The 13915-nt window shown below is 40.2% G+C and overlaps 2 protein-coding genes and 1 pseudogene across 2 annotated transcripts; 2 read left to right on the plus strand and 1 right to left on the minus strand.

The window, feature by feature from the left end:
- Positions 1–5102: 5102 nt before the first annotated feature.
- LOC103852173 lies at positions 5103–7117 on the plus strand. Its single transcript, XM_009129082.3, has one exon. The coding sequence runs from the start codon at positions 5112–5114 to the stop codon at positions 6882–6884; it is 1773 nt and encodes a 590-aa protein (XP_009127330.2). The 5' UTR covers positions 5103–5111; the 3' UTR covers positions 6885–7117.
- Positions 7118–7460: 343 nt separating this feature from the next.
- LOC103852174 (GDSL esterase/lipase At4g10955) lies at positions 7461–9751 on the minus strand. Its single transcript, XM_009129084.3, has 2 exons — positions 9050–9751; positions 7461–8680 (listed from the first exon to the last, which is right to left on the minus strand). The coding sequence occupies exons 1-2, from the start codon at positions 9259–9261 to the stop codon at positions 7657–7659; spliced, it is 1236 nt and encodes a 411-aa protein (XP_009127332.1). The 5' UTR covers positions 9262–9751; the 3' UTR covers positions 7461–7656.
- On the plus strand, positions 9750–13647 carry LOC103852175 (annotated as a pseudogene).
- Positions 13648–13915: the final 268 nt, after the last annotated feature.

The following is a 13915-nucleotide window of genomic DNA, read 5'->3' on the forward strand; positions in this document are numbered from 1 at the left end:
AGCCAGTTTCAACATATACAAATACTCTGGCAGCTTCAAGTACGAGTCCTCATCTGAACCACGCAACCCTATAATGGCTTTTTCCTTTGCCCTATAGCACTTCATGTATGAAGCGTTTACCCGCAGCTCCTCCAACACTAGCCTCTGCAAATCCCTTGCTATTGGCGCCTTTCCCGGATCTCCAAATTTAGCTTTGTAAACAGACGCTATTATACGAGATGTTGCTTTGCTCTTGTACCCAGACCTAAATTCGATTGGACAGCTATGATCAAGCTGCGCCTTCCTTATCTCGTAGTATCCACAGCCCCTAATCTCATGCGCAGTGACCCTCCAATCACACTTACTGTCAGGGCATTCTACAACGAATGAATCCAACTTCGTCCTTGTCTGAGTAAATTTAAACTGTTTTTTAATAGCATATATCGCCAGTGCAATCTGACAATCTGACTTGCTCCCAAACACCTTCCCAACTTCTATATTACCATCACCCTCATCCACATCCATATCTGGAATTTCAGCTGCATCATATTCTGTGTCATCAAAAAGAGGGGGAATATCAAATTCCTCGTCATCAACATCCTCTAGCCTCCGCGGCGGGCCCCTACTTCTACTTCCTTGTTCTGCAACATTGACACCACTCCCCGCACCACCACTCCCCACACCACCACCACTCCCCGCACCACCACTCCCCACACCACCACCACTCCCCGCACCACCACTACCCACACCACCACCACTCCCAACATCATCACTCCCCACGCCCCCAAAATTCTCCACTTTCGCTTTGTTATCTCCAACGCTACCACCACCAACTTCAACCCAATGGTCAAAACAACTATTAGTGTCACAGAAGTAGGAACGAGGTCCATTCTTCTTCTTCAACCCTTCAACAATCTCATCCTCGTTGAACACAACATTGACGGCATTAGAACCTCCATAGTCGCCCGCTAGCAACGGATCCCAAAACTCCTTATCATATCCCCTAGGCCTCAACTCTATCTCGTCCAGCTCCCTTTCAACATTCTCTTCTTCATCAGTTCCCAAACTGCAACCACTGACTTCTTCTGCCTTGCAACTATCACTGAACATTATCCCTTCCACTTTCTCAACTTCACGTACGAAGTCATCATCATCTTCTAGATTAATAACTTTGGTCTTCGATGCTGCAGATGATAAATACCCTTTTCTAGAACGCCCTGACCCAAACTCCCCACTTCCTTGAAATCGAGCAGCCGTAGGTGAAACAAAACACATTCCACTGTCATCCACAACCTCAGTGTCCACGTCTTTTGGTTTTGCGTCAAACCGAGCAAACAGGTTCATCCCTCCTTTTACCTTCATATGTTGACAGAAATACTTCAGAGAGCAATCACTTGTTATAAGTACCGGTGGCGTTCGGATACCGGTCGCAAGCTCAAAACTTGATGGTGGCCAGTAGCTTAGTGATACACGGAAATGCCCTTCATCAAGTCTAAACTCCCGGAGAACGTTATCTTCAAGTTCTTTGAAACCCAAACCGGGGTGAATCTCAACCATTCTCCCCATCTGGTTCTTTTCGATGAGAAAATCCCACTTCCCTTCATCTCCGCATACCCAGTCACCTGACAAAACCAAACATTGGTCATCCATCGCCGATGTACACGTTCTTCTTCCTTCACCTACGAGACCATCAAAGCTACAATTTTTAGACCTAAATTTGTCGTAAAATCTGATTCAACAAAGTTCATATCTTTCCTCACATTTGGTTGAACTAAAAAACTAGACAATCTTTAAAAATTACCTTCGGCGTCGAAGAACTTCCTCCGTCGTCGAGATGAAGAGAATACATGCATTTAATGACATACCTACATCTTTACAGACAAAACGTCCTTCACCTTTAGATTCGTTTTCATCCAACGGTTAAGAATGGCCCAGCTCACCTACCTTAATAACAAATAACGTTAACTAGGATACACAACAAGACAAAACTCTCTCCCCTTACTTTGGTCCCAACTAACCAGACAATGGTTTAACAAAACGCCAAACATCTCCTTCCTGTCCCAGTTAAGCCAGCGAGGGGTAGTAATGTCCACCTTTTGCCACCTGTATGGAGAAAGTGCCCCTCCAGCAAGAAGTGTGTTTTTGTGTCAAAAAAGACAGAAAAGTGTCTTAATGGGTAATCAACTCGGAAAACATTCTAGAGAGATGAAAATATAAAAAAACAGAAGCGTAAAAGAAAGAACGTTACAAACGGAGAATGCATGGATCGTAATGCTGATGCCAAAATATAGAAATAGTTCCACTTCAAATAGAATACACATAGTATAACAACAGTTTAAAGTTTGTCACCGCCATGTCATATGATAATATTTTCCATTCTATCGGATATAGATCAGTTTATATTTACTAAAATAATCACAACCGAAGACGGTGAAGTGTGCGGTTGGGGAAAGGTGGTGATGTCGTTAGTGCAATAAATTTGCAATTGTGGGTTACAGCTCGTCTGTGATGATGTCGTTAGTGCAATAAATTTGCAATTGAAGGTAGTTATATTCCACATAGTATAGTGTATGTTATGTACAATTCTATCACTTAATCATTTAAATTCGATCCGAACTACAATTCAACCTTATATAAGCCATGTTAATCATATAGTAACTGTATAGTATATCATATATACATATATCTAAATAATATAATGGAGATGGGAGACTTGTATTTACATTCCTAATGAGCTAGATTATATACAAAGGTAAAGGAGATTTGCATTCACCTTCACTCTACGACAAAGGAAACATGATGTCTTCAATTAAAAACTAGTCGATATTATAGGAACTACAAAGAAGTTCCGACCAAGACATGTCGTAAGCACTACAATAATATCGCTTAAACATTACAATAAGATCATTACATCTTAAGAAAGCGGTTAATTATGTCTTCTTCTATCTCTTCTTTCTTGACCAAATCACTACTAAACTCAGCAATTGTCTTCTTCAATTGTGCAATAATTTTGTTTTTCTCCCAAATTTCGTTTCTATCTTCAATCAAAGCTTTCTTCTGCCATCCAAAATAGTTATATAGTTTTATATTCATTACATTCCACATACAGTATACTATGTGAGGTGGAAACAAGTTTAATGAAGGCTTGTTAAAACTAGGCTTGAGAGTAATCACTAAACCCAAGTTAGGGGAATATAAACCCCAAGACATAGTAAACAGAACCTAAACATTTTTCTAATTAAACCCACATGACATAATAGGGGACAAAGTAATCACTAAACCCAAGTTAGGGGAAATATAAACCCCAAATCCTATTCTGATAGTTATTTTATATTCATTCCATTCCATTTACAGTATACTATGTTAGGTGGAAACAAATTTAATGAGGGCCTGTTAAAACTACGCTTGAGAGTAATCACTAAACCCAAGTTGGGGGAATATAAACCCCAAGACATAGTAAACGGAACCAAAACCTTTTTGTAATTAAACCCACATGGTATAATAGGGGACATATGTATTTAGATGATTCATTACGAGGGAGTGTTAAAACTATACTTGAGAGTAAACACTAAAGCCAAGTTAGGGGAATGTAAACCCCAAAACCTAGTTAATGGAACCCAAACCTTTTTGAATAAAACTCACCTGGCATAATAGGGGACATATGTATGTAGACGCTTTATGAGCAAAATCAAATAAAAAGATATGGGGTATGATAATAGAATACTTGACATCAAATACTAAATCCAAGATAGGAAAATATAAATCCAGCACAGGGAAGCGAAATCTATGGTAAACTTATATACAAAGCTTGTAGTGACATGTATATTCTGGTGGACATTTTCCATTCCATATACTGTATACGTCACTTGGATACAAATCTAATGTGAGAGTGGTAAACCTACACATGACGTTAAACACTTAACAAAAATTAATGAAAACAAGTACATATGAAAGACTAGGAGGATGGTGAACCGATAGAAGAATGGAAAATAGTATTAGGGGCTTTACTATTAGAGATGAAATGGAATAGTTTGACATGTATACTATTTGTCTTGTTAGTGTAGCTTAATTCTATTCCACTTGTTAATTAAATGAACAACAAAACGGACATGACAAACTTACTAATCAAACCACACCAAAACTACACATAATGGTTGAGGCCAGTTCTTTTGAACATGCGCATACTACTCAAACAACACAGAATCACCGGTAGCAAATCAAGCAATTGCAAACTTATAGTTTACTAAATATCCTGGGTGAGTGATTCCTGATTACTATGTCATTCGAAGTGGAAACCTAAAATAAAAATACATACCATGATATGACAAGATATAGTATACTACAAAAAATGGTTGAGTGATTCCCGAATACTATGTCATTTGAAATGGATAATTCCAAGCAATAGTAGTATAAACAGCTTCATACGATATGTTATTGGTTCCTTCACGATGATACAGAGAACTTGTAAAAACCCTAATTTTGACGAGATAGAATAATCAAAACAGAGAAACAGAGAAGAAGCATAAGGAGGCAAGAACTTACGGTCGTGGCAGAGAATTGAGAACCCCGCGGCGATATGAAGTTGAAGACACCGGCGGTTTTACTTGGCTCTGCCGACACCGTAACGCGTTAGCGAAGATGGAGAGAACCGAGAAGCAAAATAGAAGACGGAGACGATCTGAAGCGAGAACGACGGAGACGGAGGCGAGCGGGTGAAGGAGATTTGCGAGAGAAGCGTATGGAGGGGGAAGAACCGTAGATGAAGAAAGTGGGAATGGAGGTTGTGTGGAAAGGAAAGAGACACGATTTACTTAGGAGTTAATTGAAAATGATTTTTCATTTTTTTTCATAGCAGGTGAGCCGGTAAATTAAAGAGGGTCTTACAGTAATATTATGTATATATCACGGCGTGTATCGATCCGTTAGGGTAAAGTGCTAGTCCTCTAATTAATGTTTTTTTCATGGTTATAGGCCCCAATTCCCCTTCATTTAATCGTTATAGAAAATGTCTAAAGCCCAATATTAAACCCCAAAAAGTCCAACTAATAATAAACTTTTAAATTAGAAATTGTGTGTTTCCACGTAACACATGCATGAGATTCTATTGGGGGTTGACGAAGAAAGTGTAAAGAATGAAAAAGAAACTCACGCGCTTATGCAACTCACTTACTTACTTACCCCTCCTGTATTTCGCTCTTTCCCAACTGGCACAAAGCAAGCACCATCGCTCCCCAATTAATTCACACCTCTCTCTCTCTCTCACAGCTTCTCCGATGCCGTTGGATAACGACGGTAACTGTACCTTAACGGAGCTCATCTCCTCCCTCCTCGACCGCATCCCCAACCTCCTCAGCTTCAAATCCAAATGGTCCTCGATCCGCGTCAAACTCGCCGATCTCAACACTCACCTCTCCGATATCTCCGCCTCTTCTTCTACCACCAACCAGCTATCTCTGGATCTCCTCCTCTCCCTTCGAGAGACGCTCCACGACGCCGCCTCCGTCGCGGCGCGGTGCGAGGGCCCGGATTTATCTGAGGGAAAGCTCAAGACGCAGAGCGACGTCGACTCGATCACGGCTCGACTCGATCGCCACGCGAAAGACGCCGAGGTTCTGATCAGAAGCGGCCTTCTCAACGAAATCGTTACGGTTTCATCTAAGAAGGAAGCTGCGTTGAGGAATCTAGTTATCCGGTTACAGATCGGTGAACCGGAGTCGAAGAACTCGGCGATTGACTCGCTGCTCGAGCTGGTTCAGGGAGATGATAAAAACGTGATGATCTCAGTAGCTCAAGGAGTTGTTCCCGTTCTTGTTCGGTTGCTAGATTCGTGTAGTTTGAGCGTGAAGGAGAAGGTTGTAGCTGTGATTTCAAGAATCTCGTCCGTGGAGAGTAGTAAACACGTGTTGATAGCTGAAGGTTTGTCTCTGCTGAATCACCTCCTTCGAGTGTTGGAATCAGGGAGTGGTTTTGGTAAAGAGAAGGCTTGTGTTGCTCTTCAAGCTCTGAGTTTGTGTAAGGAGAACGCTAGAGCGATTGGGTGTAGAGGAGGGATCTCGTCTCTTCTTGAGATCTGCCAGGCGGGGACTCCTGGCTCTCAAGCTTTCGCTGCTGGTGTGTTGAGGAACTTGGCTTCGTTTGGAGAGATTAAGGAGAATTTTGTTGAGGAGAACGCTGTTTTTGTTCTTGTCTCTCTCGGTTCTTCAGGCACGGTTCCTGCTCGAGAGAATGCGATAGGATGTTTGGCTAGTTTAGCTTCCAGGGATGAGGATATGATGATGTTGATTGTTAGAGAAGGAGGGGTTAAGTGTTTAAAGAGTTTCTGGGATTCTGTTTCCGATGCTAAGAGTCTCGAGGTGGGAGTTGTGCTTTTAAAGAATCTAGCTTTGTGTCCTATTGTGAGAGATGTTGTTATCTCGGAAGGGTTTATCCCACGTTTGGTTCGGGTGTTGAGCTGTGGGGTTCTTGGTGTTAGAATCGCAGCTGCGGAAGCTGTTTCTTCGCTAGCGTTCAGCTCGAAAAGCAGGAAAGAGATTGGTGAAAGCGGATGCATCGGTGCATTGATTGGCATGTTAGATGGTAAAGCCATGGAAGAGAAAGAAGCAGCTTCGAAAGCTCTGTCGACGTTATTGGTGTGCACAAGCAACAGAAAGATTTTCAAGAAGAGTGACAAGGGTGTACTCAGTCTTGTTCAGCTCTTGGACCCGAAGATTACGAAATTTGATAAGAGATACACAGTCTCTGCGTTGGAACTGCTTGTAACTTCTAAGAAATGTAGGAAACAAGTCGTTGCTGCTGGTGCTTGCTTGCATTTGCAAAAGCTTGTGGAGATGGATGTTGAAGGAGCTAAGAAACTGGCAGAGAATCTTGCTCGGAGTAAGATTTGGGGCGTCTTCGCAAGGCCATAAGGGACTGGATACGTTATTAACTTGTATGTAAGGAACACTGATGAATCTTGTCGTGTCTCTTTTCTCTATATGTTGTTTGATTGTTCATAAGGTTTGGTTGATTGAAGTAGGGAGAGTTTAATTGTTGATTAGTACGGTAGACAAATAATAATAATATCTTTGTAGAGTATGTAATCCTCTGTTTTTGTTTTTCTTGGTGAGCTAATCATATCAGAGTTTGATCTTTCACAACTTTTGTTCATGTCCTCTAAAACTTCAAGAACCTGGTCCTTGCTATCAAGTGTTTGATTGATTTATCTAAATCTAGGAACAGAATAATGCTTTTCAGTGTCTAATCTCAAACTGTTTTGTTGCATATTTGAGTTGGAATCTGGTGGTATGTCATGTCTGAACAGATCTCAAGTAATGTTGGTCGGAAAGCACATGGCATTGTTTTGTTAATCCCTTTATTCCACAAATCTTAAAACTTATTTTTTGTGGCCCCGTATGATTGTTATACAGCTGTTAAGTTCTTCAGACTTAGTCCAATGATTAAAATCACAAATCTGAAATCTTCACATTGCTTGGATTCTTTTTGTTCAGAAGTGATGTAAAAAAAAAAAATAGAAGTTATCTTCAGTTTATTTCTCTACAAAATGGGGGCAGATCAGTTACCACTGATCTTTCTTACATTTATATCGTTACATTTCCTTGAATAAATGTTCTTATATCAAACAATAAAGAGAGCAAATGTGTTTATTGAACGATGGGAGCGTTACCATCATGCTGATGTTTACTTGATACTGTATAGCGATTTGAGCTGCTGACTGATCAACCTGCTGCTGTGGATAGCTGATTGAAGCTCTAGATTATCTGACCACCATTGTTCTAACCCGTGAGCCTCCAGAAATTTTTGTTTCCCTTTCGACATCACGAAAAGCTTAGCTGCTGCTTGAGGAATAGTGTTCACAACAGGACTGTTGTTCTCCTTGTTGTTCACTTCTCTCTTCTCATTTACTCCATCCTGTTCAGTGTAGTGGCAGCAGATGTAGTCGCTGTCGTTCACATATAAATGAGGCACCCATTTCCTCAAATCCACTGAAGATTTCTGATTCTGCCCGTAAAAACTCGGTACCCAGTTCCTAAACCCTGAACCACTACCAGGACTAGGAGGACCCTTCTCTGCTTCATCACCATTTAGTATCAAAGGCTCGTTCTTTTGAGGAAGCATTGACATGAGTCTTCTCCAAGCAAACCCAGCCTTTTCACCAATGTTTCTTAAGCTCATAGCGAGAGATACAGAAGGTGGATTGAACAAATGAGCATCCACAAACAGCCCTTCTTTAGCCAATGCCTTACCAACCTGTAACGCAAAACCAGCTCCTAAAGAATGACCAACAATACACACGTTACTGCTCCCATACCTCTTAGCTACCGACTGCAGCGCCTCGAGAGCCACGCTAAACCTCACAGAGCCTTTAAGGCTCTCCCAAGCTAGAAACCGGAGATCATCTTCGATGTCACGTCTCATCGTAAGGCTCTTTAGTATGGTTCCTCGGAGAGCGAGTACTGCTTTCGGTGCCCCGCTTGGTCTGATGACGACTAAATCAGACATGGCAGCTGCTCTGTCCCACTCGAGAACAGCTCCGAATATTGATCCGTCTCGCTCGTCGATCAGCGTCTGCGATAACTTGTACTTGAAAGGGATCCACCATTTGGGTGCGAGAGCGTTTCTGTTCTCTTGTCGGTCGAGTTCAAGTAAGTAAGCTGCTTGGATAAAACATGCCATTACTGTTCTCTTGTAGTTCGGATCCTTCCTACATACACAGATAATAAACAACAAAAAAGGTTAAAACATTATTTATTTTTATATACTCTAATTAATCAGATTCATCAAAAGTAAAAATCCTTGCAGAACAAAAAAAAGTAGTTATTTTTAGAAACTTATCAGTTCTCACAGGACAGTGAAAGTTGGTAACTTCAGACACCATCTAAGTGTAGCATGTTCCAAGTTTCAAATGGTTTTATCTGAAGCAACAAATTAAGCTAAACAAAAAAAAATCAACCAACAGAAACCCAATCTAAAAACTGTCTTTTTTTGTCTTTTTTCTTCTAAAAACTGTCGTTAACAACAATGTAAGAACAGAAACTAGTTTCAGTTGTAATAAAAGAGAGAGCAATCATACCAACTGGAACTGATGAGATCTCTCCAGTTAGGAGAAGCAACGTTTCTGGGCCCCGAGACGTGAAACGCGTAAGGGTGATGAGCGTCATCTTCCTTCACCACCGCCCTCTTCGTCGTTGGAGTCGTCGGCGTAGTAGTAGCCGCCATTAACACCACGGAGGATTCAGTTTCCGTCGTGTCTTCTTCCACAGCTCCACAATTCGCCATCAACATTCCCTCTCTGTTTCTTTTACGCGACTAGAGAATCAGATCACACCCTCTTCTCAGTGGGAATTTAACTTTGGAGAAGAATGCAAGTTGGCAAATTCGAAACCGGATCGTGTGGGAATCGGATTCGAATTGAACTGTTTTCAAGCGTTGGAACTGGAGAAAAAGTAAGATAGACAAAGTTGCAAGTTTTTAGATTTGTGAATTAATTAGAAAGAAAAACTTTAATTAATGAGTTTGAAACGCCTGAGATTTGCGGATCTATCAAACGGTCATCTTGTTTTTGTTGTCGAGTTTTATAGTAAATACCTTTTACACCCTTAACGTTTTGTCGTGGAAGGTATTTCCTTGAAGGGTAGAGTAGGTAGAACGATTGACTTAGTTCACGCTGAAGAGTGAGTGGAAGCCAGAATGTATGAATTTTTTTTTGTCACTAGAGTTTTCATCTATAGTATCGGAAAAATACATGGTTGAAATAGTAGAGCCAGTAAAACATATATACAAATCCCCGAAAACTAAATTTAACAAAAAGAAACCAAACTCCAATAAATGGAGATTTCATCAGCATAGTCCATCGCAAGCTTCGAGAAGAAGTCTACAAGGTGTTGTTGTTGCTTGGCCCTCACGGTGATTGGGCTTTGGGGTTAGAAACTACTATCAAACTAGGCCTTCGGGTTTCGGATCCAGAGAAAAGATCCGAGATTCTCGAAACTGTTGTGAACTCAGCTGAGAAGCTTGCGAGTCAAGAAACTCTGAAAAAGGCGCTTGAATGTCTCTTGAAATTTCTTGCGAAAGACGCAAGCTTGTGTAAGTGGAGTACCGACCAGTGCGGTTACGTGGTAGAGTTTGCGTTTGCGATCGCTGGAATCGGAGAACAAGAAACCGCGGAAAAGATCTCTCAGATGGTTACAAAGCATGATTATGGATTAGGGCAATACCGTGACTTGTACGTCAACTTGTCCACGCGCGTTATCCTCTGTAGAGATCTTAACTACCTTTGCGGAAACTAAGCATGACGATAGGTATAGAGAGACGGCAATGAGAAGACTTCATGATTTGCTTTGTGACCACACCTCAGGCAAGTGGGAGTTAGACGTTTCGGAGATTGAGCAACTCCAGCCAATGCTCATCAGTTGCCTTAGGGAACAAGCAATGTTGGAGAACACGTTCGAGATTCTCGGTAAGGTGATTCACCACGTTGCGATGGAGACGTTCGGCTTTGGGGAGGACCCGTGGTTCGACCTGTGGGACTACATCGCCTCGGAAAGCGAATTCGACAAAGCGGTTTATATCTTCCAGTGCTTGACAATGCGGTTCAATATTGGTTTAGAAAGCTTTGTGGTTCCTGCTGTAAGTAAATTTCTTCCGGAGATAAGCTCAAGGCTGAACCCGCCGAGGGCGGTGTTGGTGGATAACAGTAGGTGGGCCTTGGCGTTTACGGGTGGGTTTTGTTAGGGAGATTGCAGTTAAGATGATAGAATCAGTGAAAGTGCTTGTTGAGAGGAGAATGGAGGTTGGGCTTGTGAGGAGAGCTTTCAGGGATCTTGAACGCATTGTGGAGGAACAATGGGACTGGTACGAGGCTCGGGAGTACAGACTCGTTAAGGGTTTGCGTAGGAGCCTCTGTGAAATCAGAGGCATGAAAATGGAAAGTAAGATGGTGTTGTGGAGAATCAGTGGGACTCTCGAGAGGAACGTGAATGAAGAATTGAGAGTGCTATCAGGGCTTGATTGGCTGAACCAACCTTAGAGTATCAGTATATCTTATTATATAAAGTAGAGTTCACTCTCTCCTGGTGATGCCACGTCATCAATTGGATAAAGGAGAGAGTGACACCTGTCCTTAGTTACCGTCCTTTTTTCTGGTGCGTTTGATTTGTATGGGTCATACTGAACTAAAACTTGGCCATTTCTAGACAGAATGTCTTACCTTGGATACGGCGACGCTTCCATCTATACTACTGGCCGTCAAAGTTCTTCATCTGTTCATCCCACCGGTTAGAAAAAAATCGCGGCATAACGGAATCAACCGGAACTCAATCGTCGTCATTAACACACGCCTTAACCAAAGATCTCCACTCCTTCCACGATTTATCAATGACTGCATCTCCCATTAATTCCTAGCTGTGGATCTCTAACTAAAAAACGTTATGCTCTACCCCATCAAAAATTCATCAGTTCAAGATTCTAATTAATGGGCTCTCATGTTCAACTTCAGAACGAGGATTCTACAAGAATATTTAGACCCAAAATCTGAAACCGAGGAAGATGAAGAACTGAGACTTACCCAGAATCAAGATTGTTCTTCAAACAAAATCGTAGTAAGCCGTTTACTCAGATCGTGCAATTGTTCTTTTCATTGATATTTTTCTCACACTTGGCCAATTCTCTTTGAAGCTTCTAATATAAATCCAACATTTGTATTATTGTTGTCAATGTGAGGTCCTTCCCTAACTCAAGGTTTAATTGAGTACGTGCCTGGCATGTCACTAGAGCGAGATGGAGGACGACGGAGCAAGCGGCGGAGAGCGACAAAGCAAGCAGCAGAGAACGACGGAGAAACTAGCGGAGAACAACAGAGCAACGGCGGAGAGCGATGGAACAAGCGGCGTTGAGCTGATGGAGCAAGTGACGGAGAGAGCGAGATGGACAGCCATGGAACAAGCGACGGAGAGTGTGACGTGAAATAGCAAAGGCAATTGTTGCAGTTCAATGGCACAATGGAGGTTGATAGGCTTTCAGACAGGGTGAGTTTATAAGAGCTGCAATTTTTTTATGGTTTGTTTTAGTGAATGATTGTGTTTATGTTGATTTTCTTTTGCAAAAGTAGGTTCATGCTTTTGAAGTTTCTGTAAACGGAGAGATGAAAGTAGCTGTGGAGGAGTCTGACATGACTACATAGCTTCTCATGACGCTGTTGCTCCATCTCAACGGCCTCGAAACAGCAGGGAAAGCTAGAGTATAACGATAATACAGAGGTTAGTGTCTCATCTCCTGCATTTTTCATCTATCTGCATCATAATCTATGTTTACACGATAAGAATGTCAACAACATTGGTGAACGTATGCATCAGGTACTTATTACTAATGAGTTATGAGACTTTCAGATGAGTTGCAATGACATGATTGGTGACTTTGGTAGATATGCATACAGATTTGTTCAGTTAATTGTTGTTGTATAGAGCCTTCGGTTTCTATACATACAGATTTGAGACGTTCAGGTATAACAGAACAAACATTCGGAAGACAGAAAACATTACCTCGGGTTGAACCTCTCATTATTTCATACATATCTAACAAAACAAACAGTTTCTGGGTGATCTCTTGCCTTAAGAAATAGCCTTCTTGAAACTAAGAAACACATCTACATTATTTACAGTAACTTCACCAAAATATTGATTCCTTAGTGACTTAACACCGTCGAGTATATAGTTGCAGATATTTTTTTTCCATCGCAAATAAGAGTTTTCCAGGTCACATGGCAGGCAACAACAAAATTAAATGTAAAGAAGAAACAAGTAATGGATCTACGTAGGTATCATTCATTTTTAAGATGTATTCGTACATATATTCGCATGTAATGACTCCAGTTCCAAATATTTGGCTATTAAGACATTTCATTGCATACTCTAAACATCATCTTTACTAAGTTTCTCTACACCTAATTTCTCAAGGTTCTTTTCCAAAACTGGCACGTGTAGCTCTAATAGATTTCAAAAAGTTGTATAGTTGCATAAATAAAACAGACAAGTCGACAAAAAAAAAAACAGACAAAAAGTTTAAACTTCAATAAGAGCAACAAGGACGAGAAATTTTGTTTTTTTTTTTTGAATGAACAAGGACGAGAAATTTTGACCGCTGTATAGTTTATTGGTTACTGCAATAAGAGCAATATTGACCGCTTTATAATTTAAATAGACATGGTAGACTTTGAGCAGGCCTGATCCAAAAAGTATGATTTGTTGTAAATGGGCATTGCACAACACAAATTTATAGACAAAAATTTGGATAAGAAACATAATGGTTAAACAACAAAGATATTAATTAGATAACTAATGTTTAAGTTATCCTCTATATAAAAACAAATCAAGCGATTAAAAATTGTATGTGAGGATAAAGTATATTTGTGATAAATATTTCCAGTCACATAAATGGCTTCAAATTATAAATAAATTAAATTAATATGTATCATGTAACCGTTAATATAGTTTTATATAACATTTAATTTTAAAATATATTCATTTAAAAAAATCGTTATTTTGCACTCTTCCTAGCAAAATAGTTGAAAAGTAATAATACAATCTATACTAATTAAAAAAAAAACATGAACCATCATTTTTGCTCTATTATGAAAATGTTAATTCCAGATAATAAAAGAAAAAAAATTAAAAATACAAAAAGATATTCCACATATATATAAAATAAAATAATACATATAAAATTAAAATAATATCCCGCCCGTAGGGCGGGCCAACCCTAGTATACATATATAGTTTAGTTTGGTTTTGGATAAGTCAATAATAAGTGGTAACCAAAGTATTTTAAACAATTTTCTAGAATTAGTCCTAAGGACATTTTGTTAAATATACACAATAGAATTTGAAGTGGTTTGAACATTAACAAATCGCACCTCTAACTTTCAAGATGTTAATTTTAAGGA

This window comes from Brassica rapa, chromosome A02 (genome assembly GCF_000309985.2).
Source record: "Brassica rapa cultivar Chiifu-401-42 chromosome A02, CAAS_Brap_v3.01, whole genome shotgun sequence".
NCBI classification, from domain to species: Eukaryota; Viridiplantae; Streptophyta; class Magnoliopsida; order Brassicales; family Brassicaceae; genus Brassica; species Brassica rapa.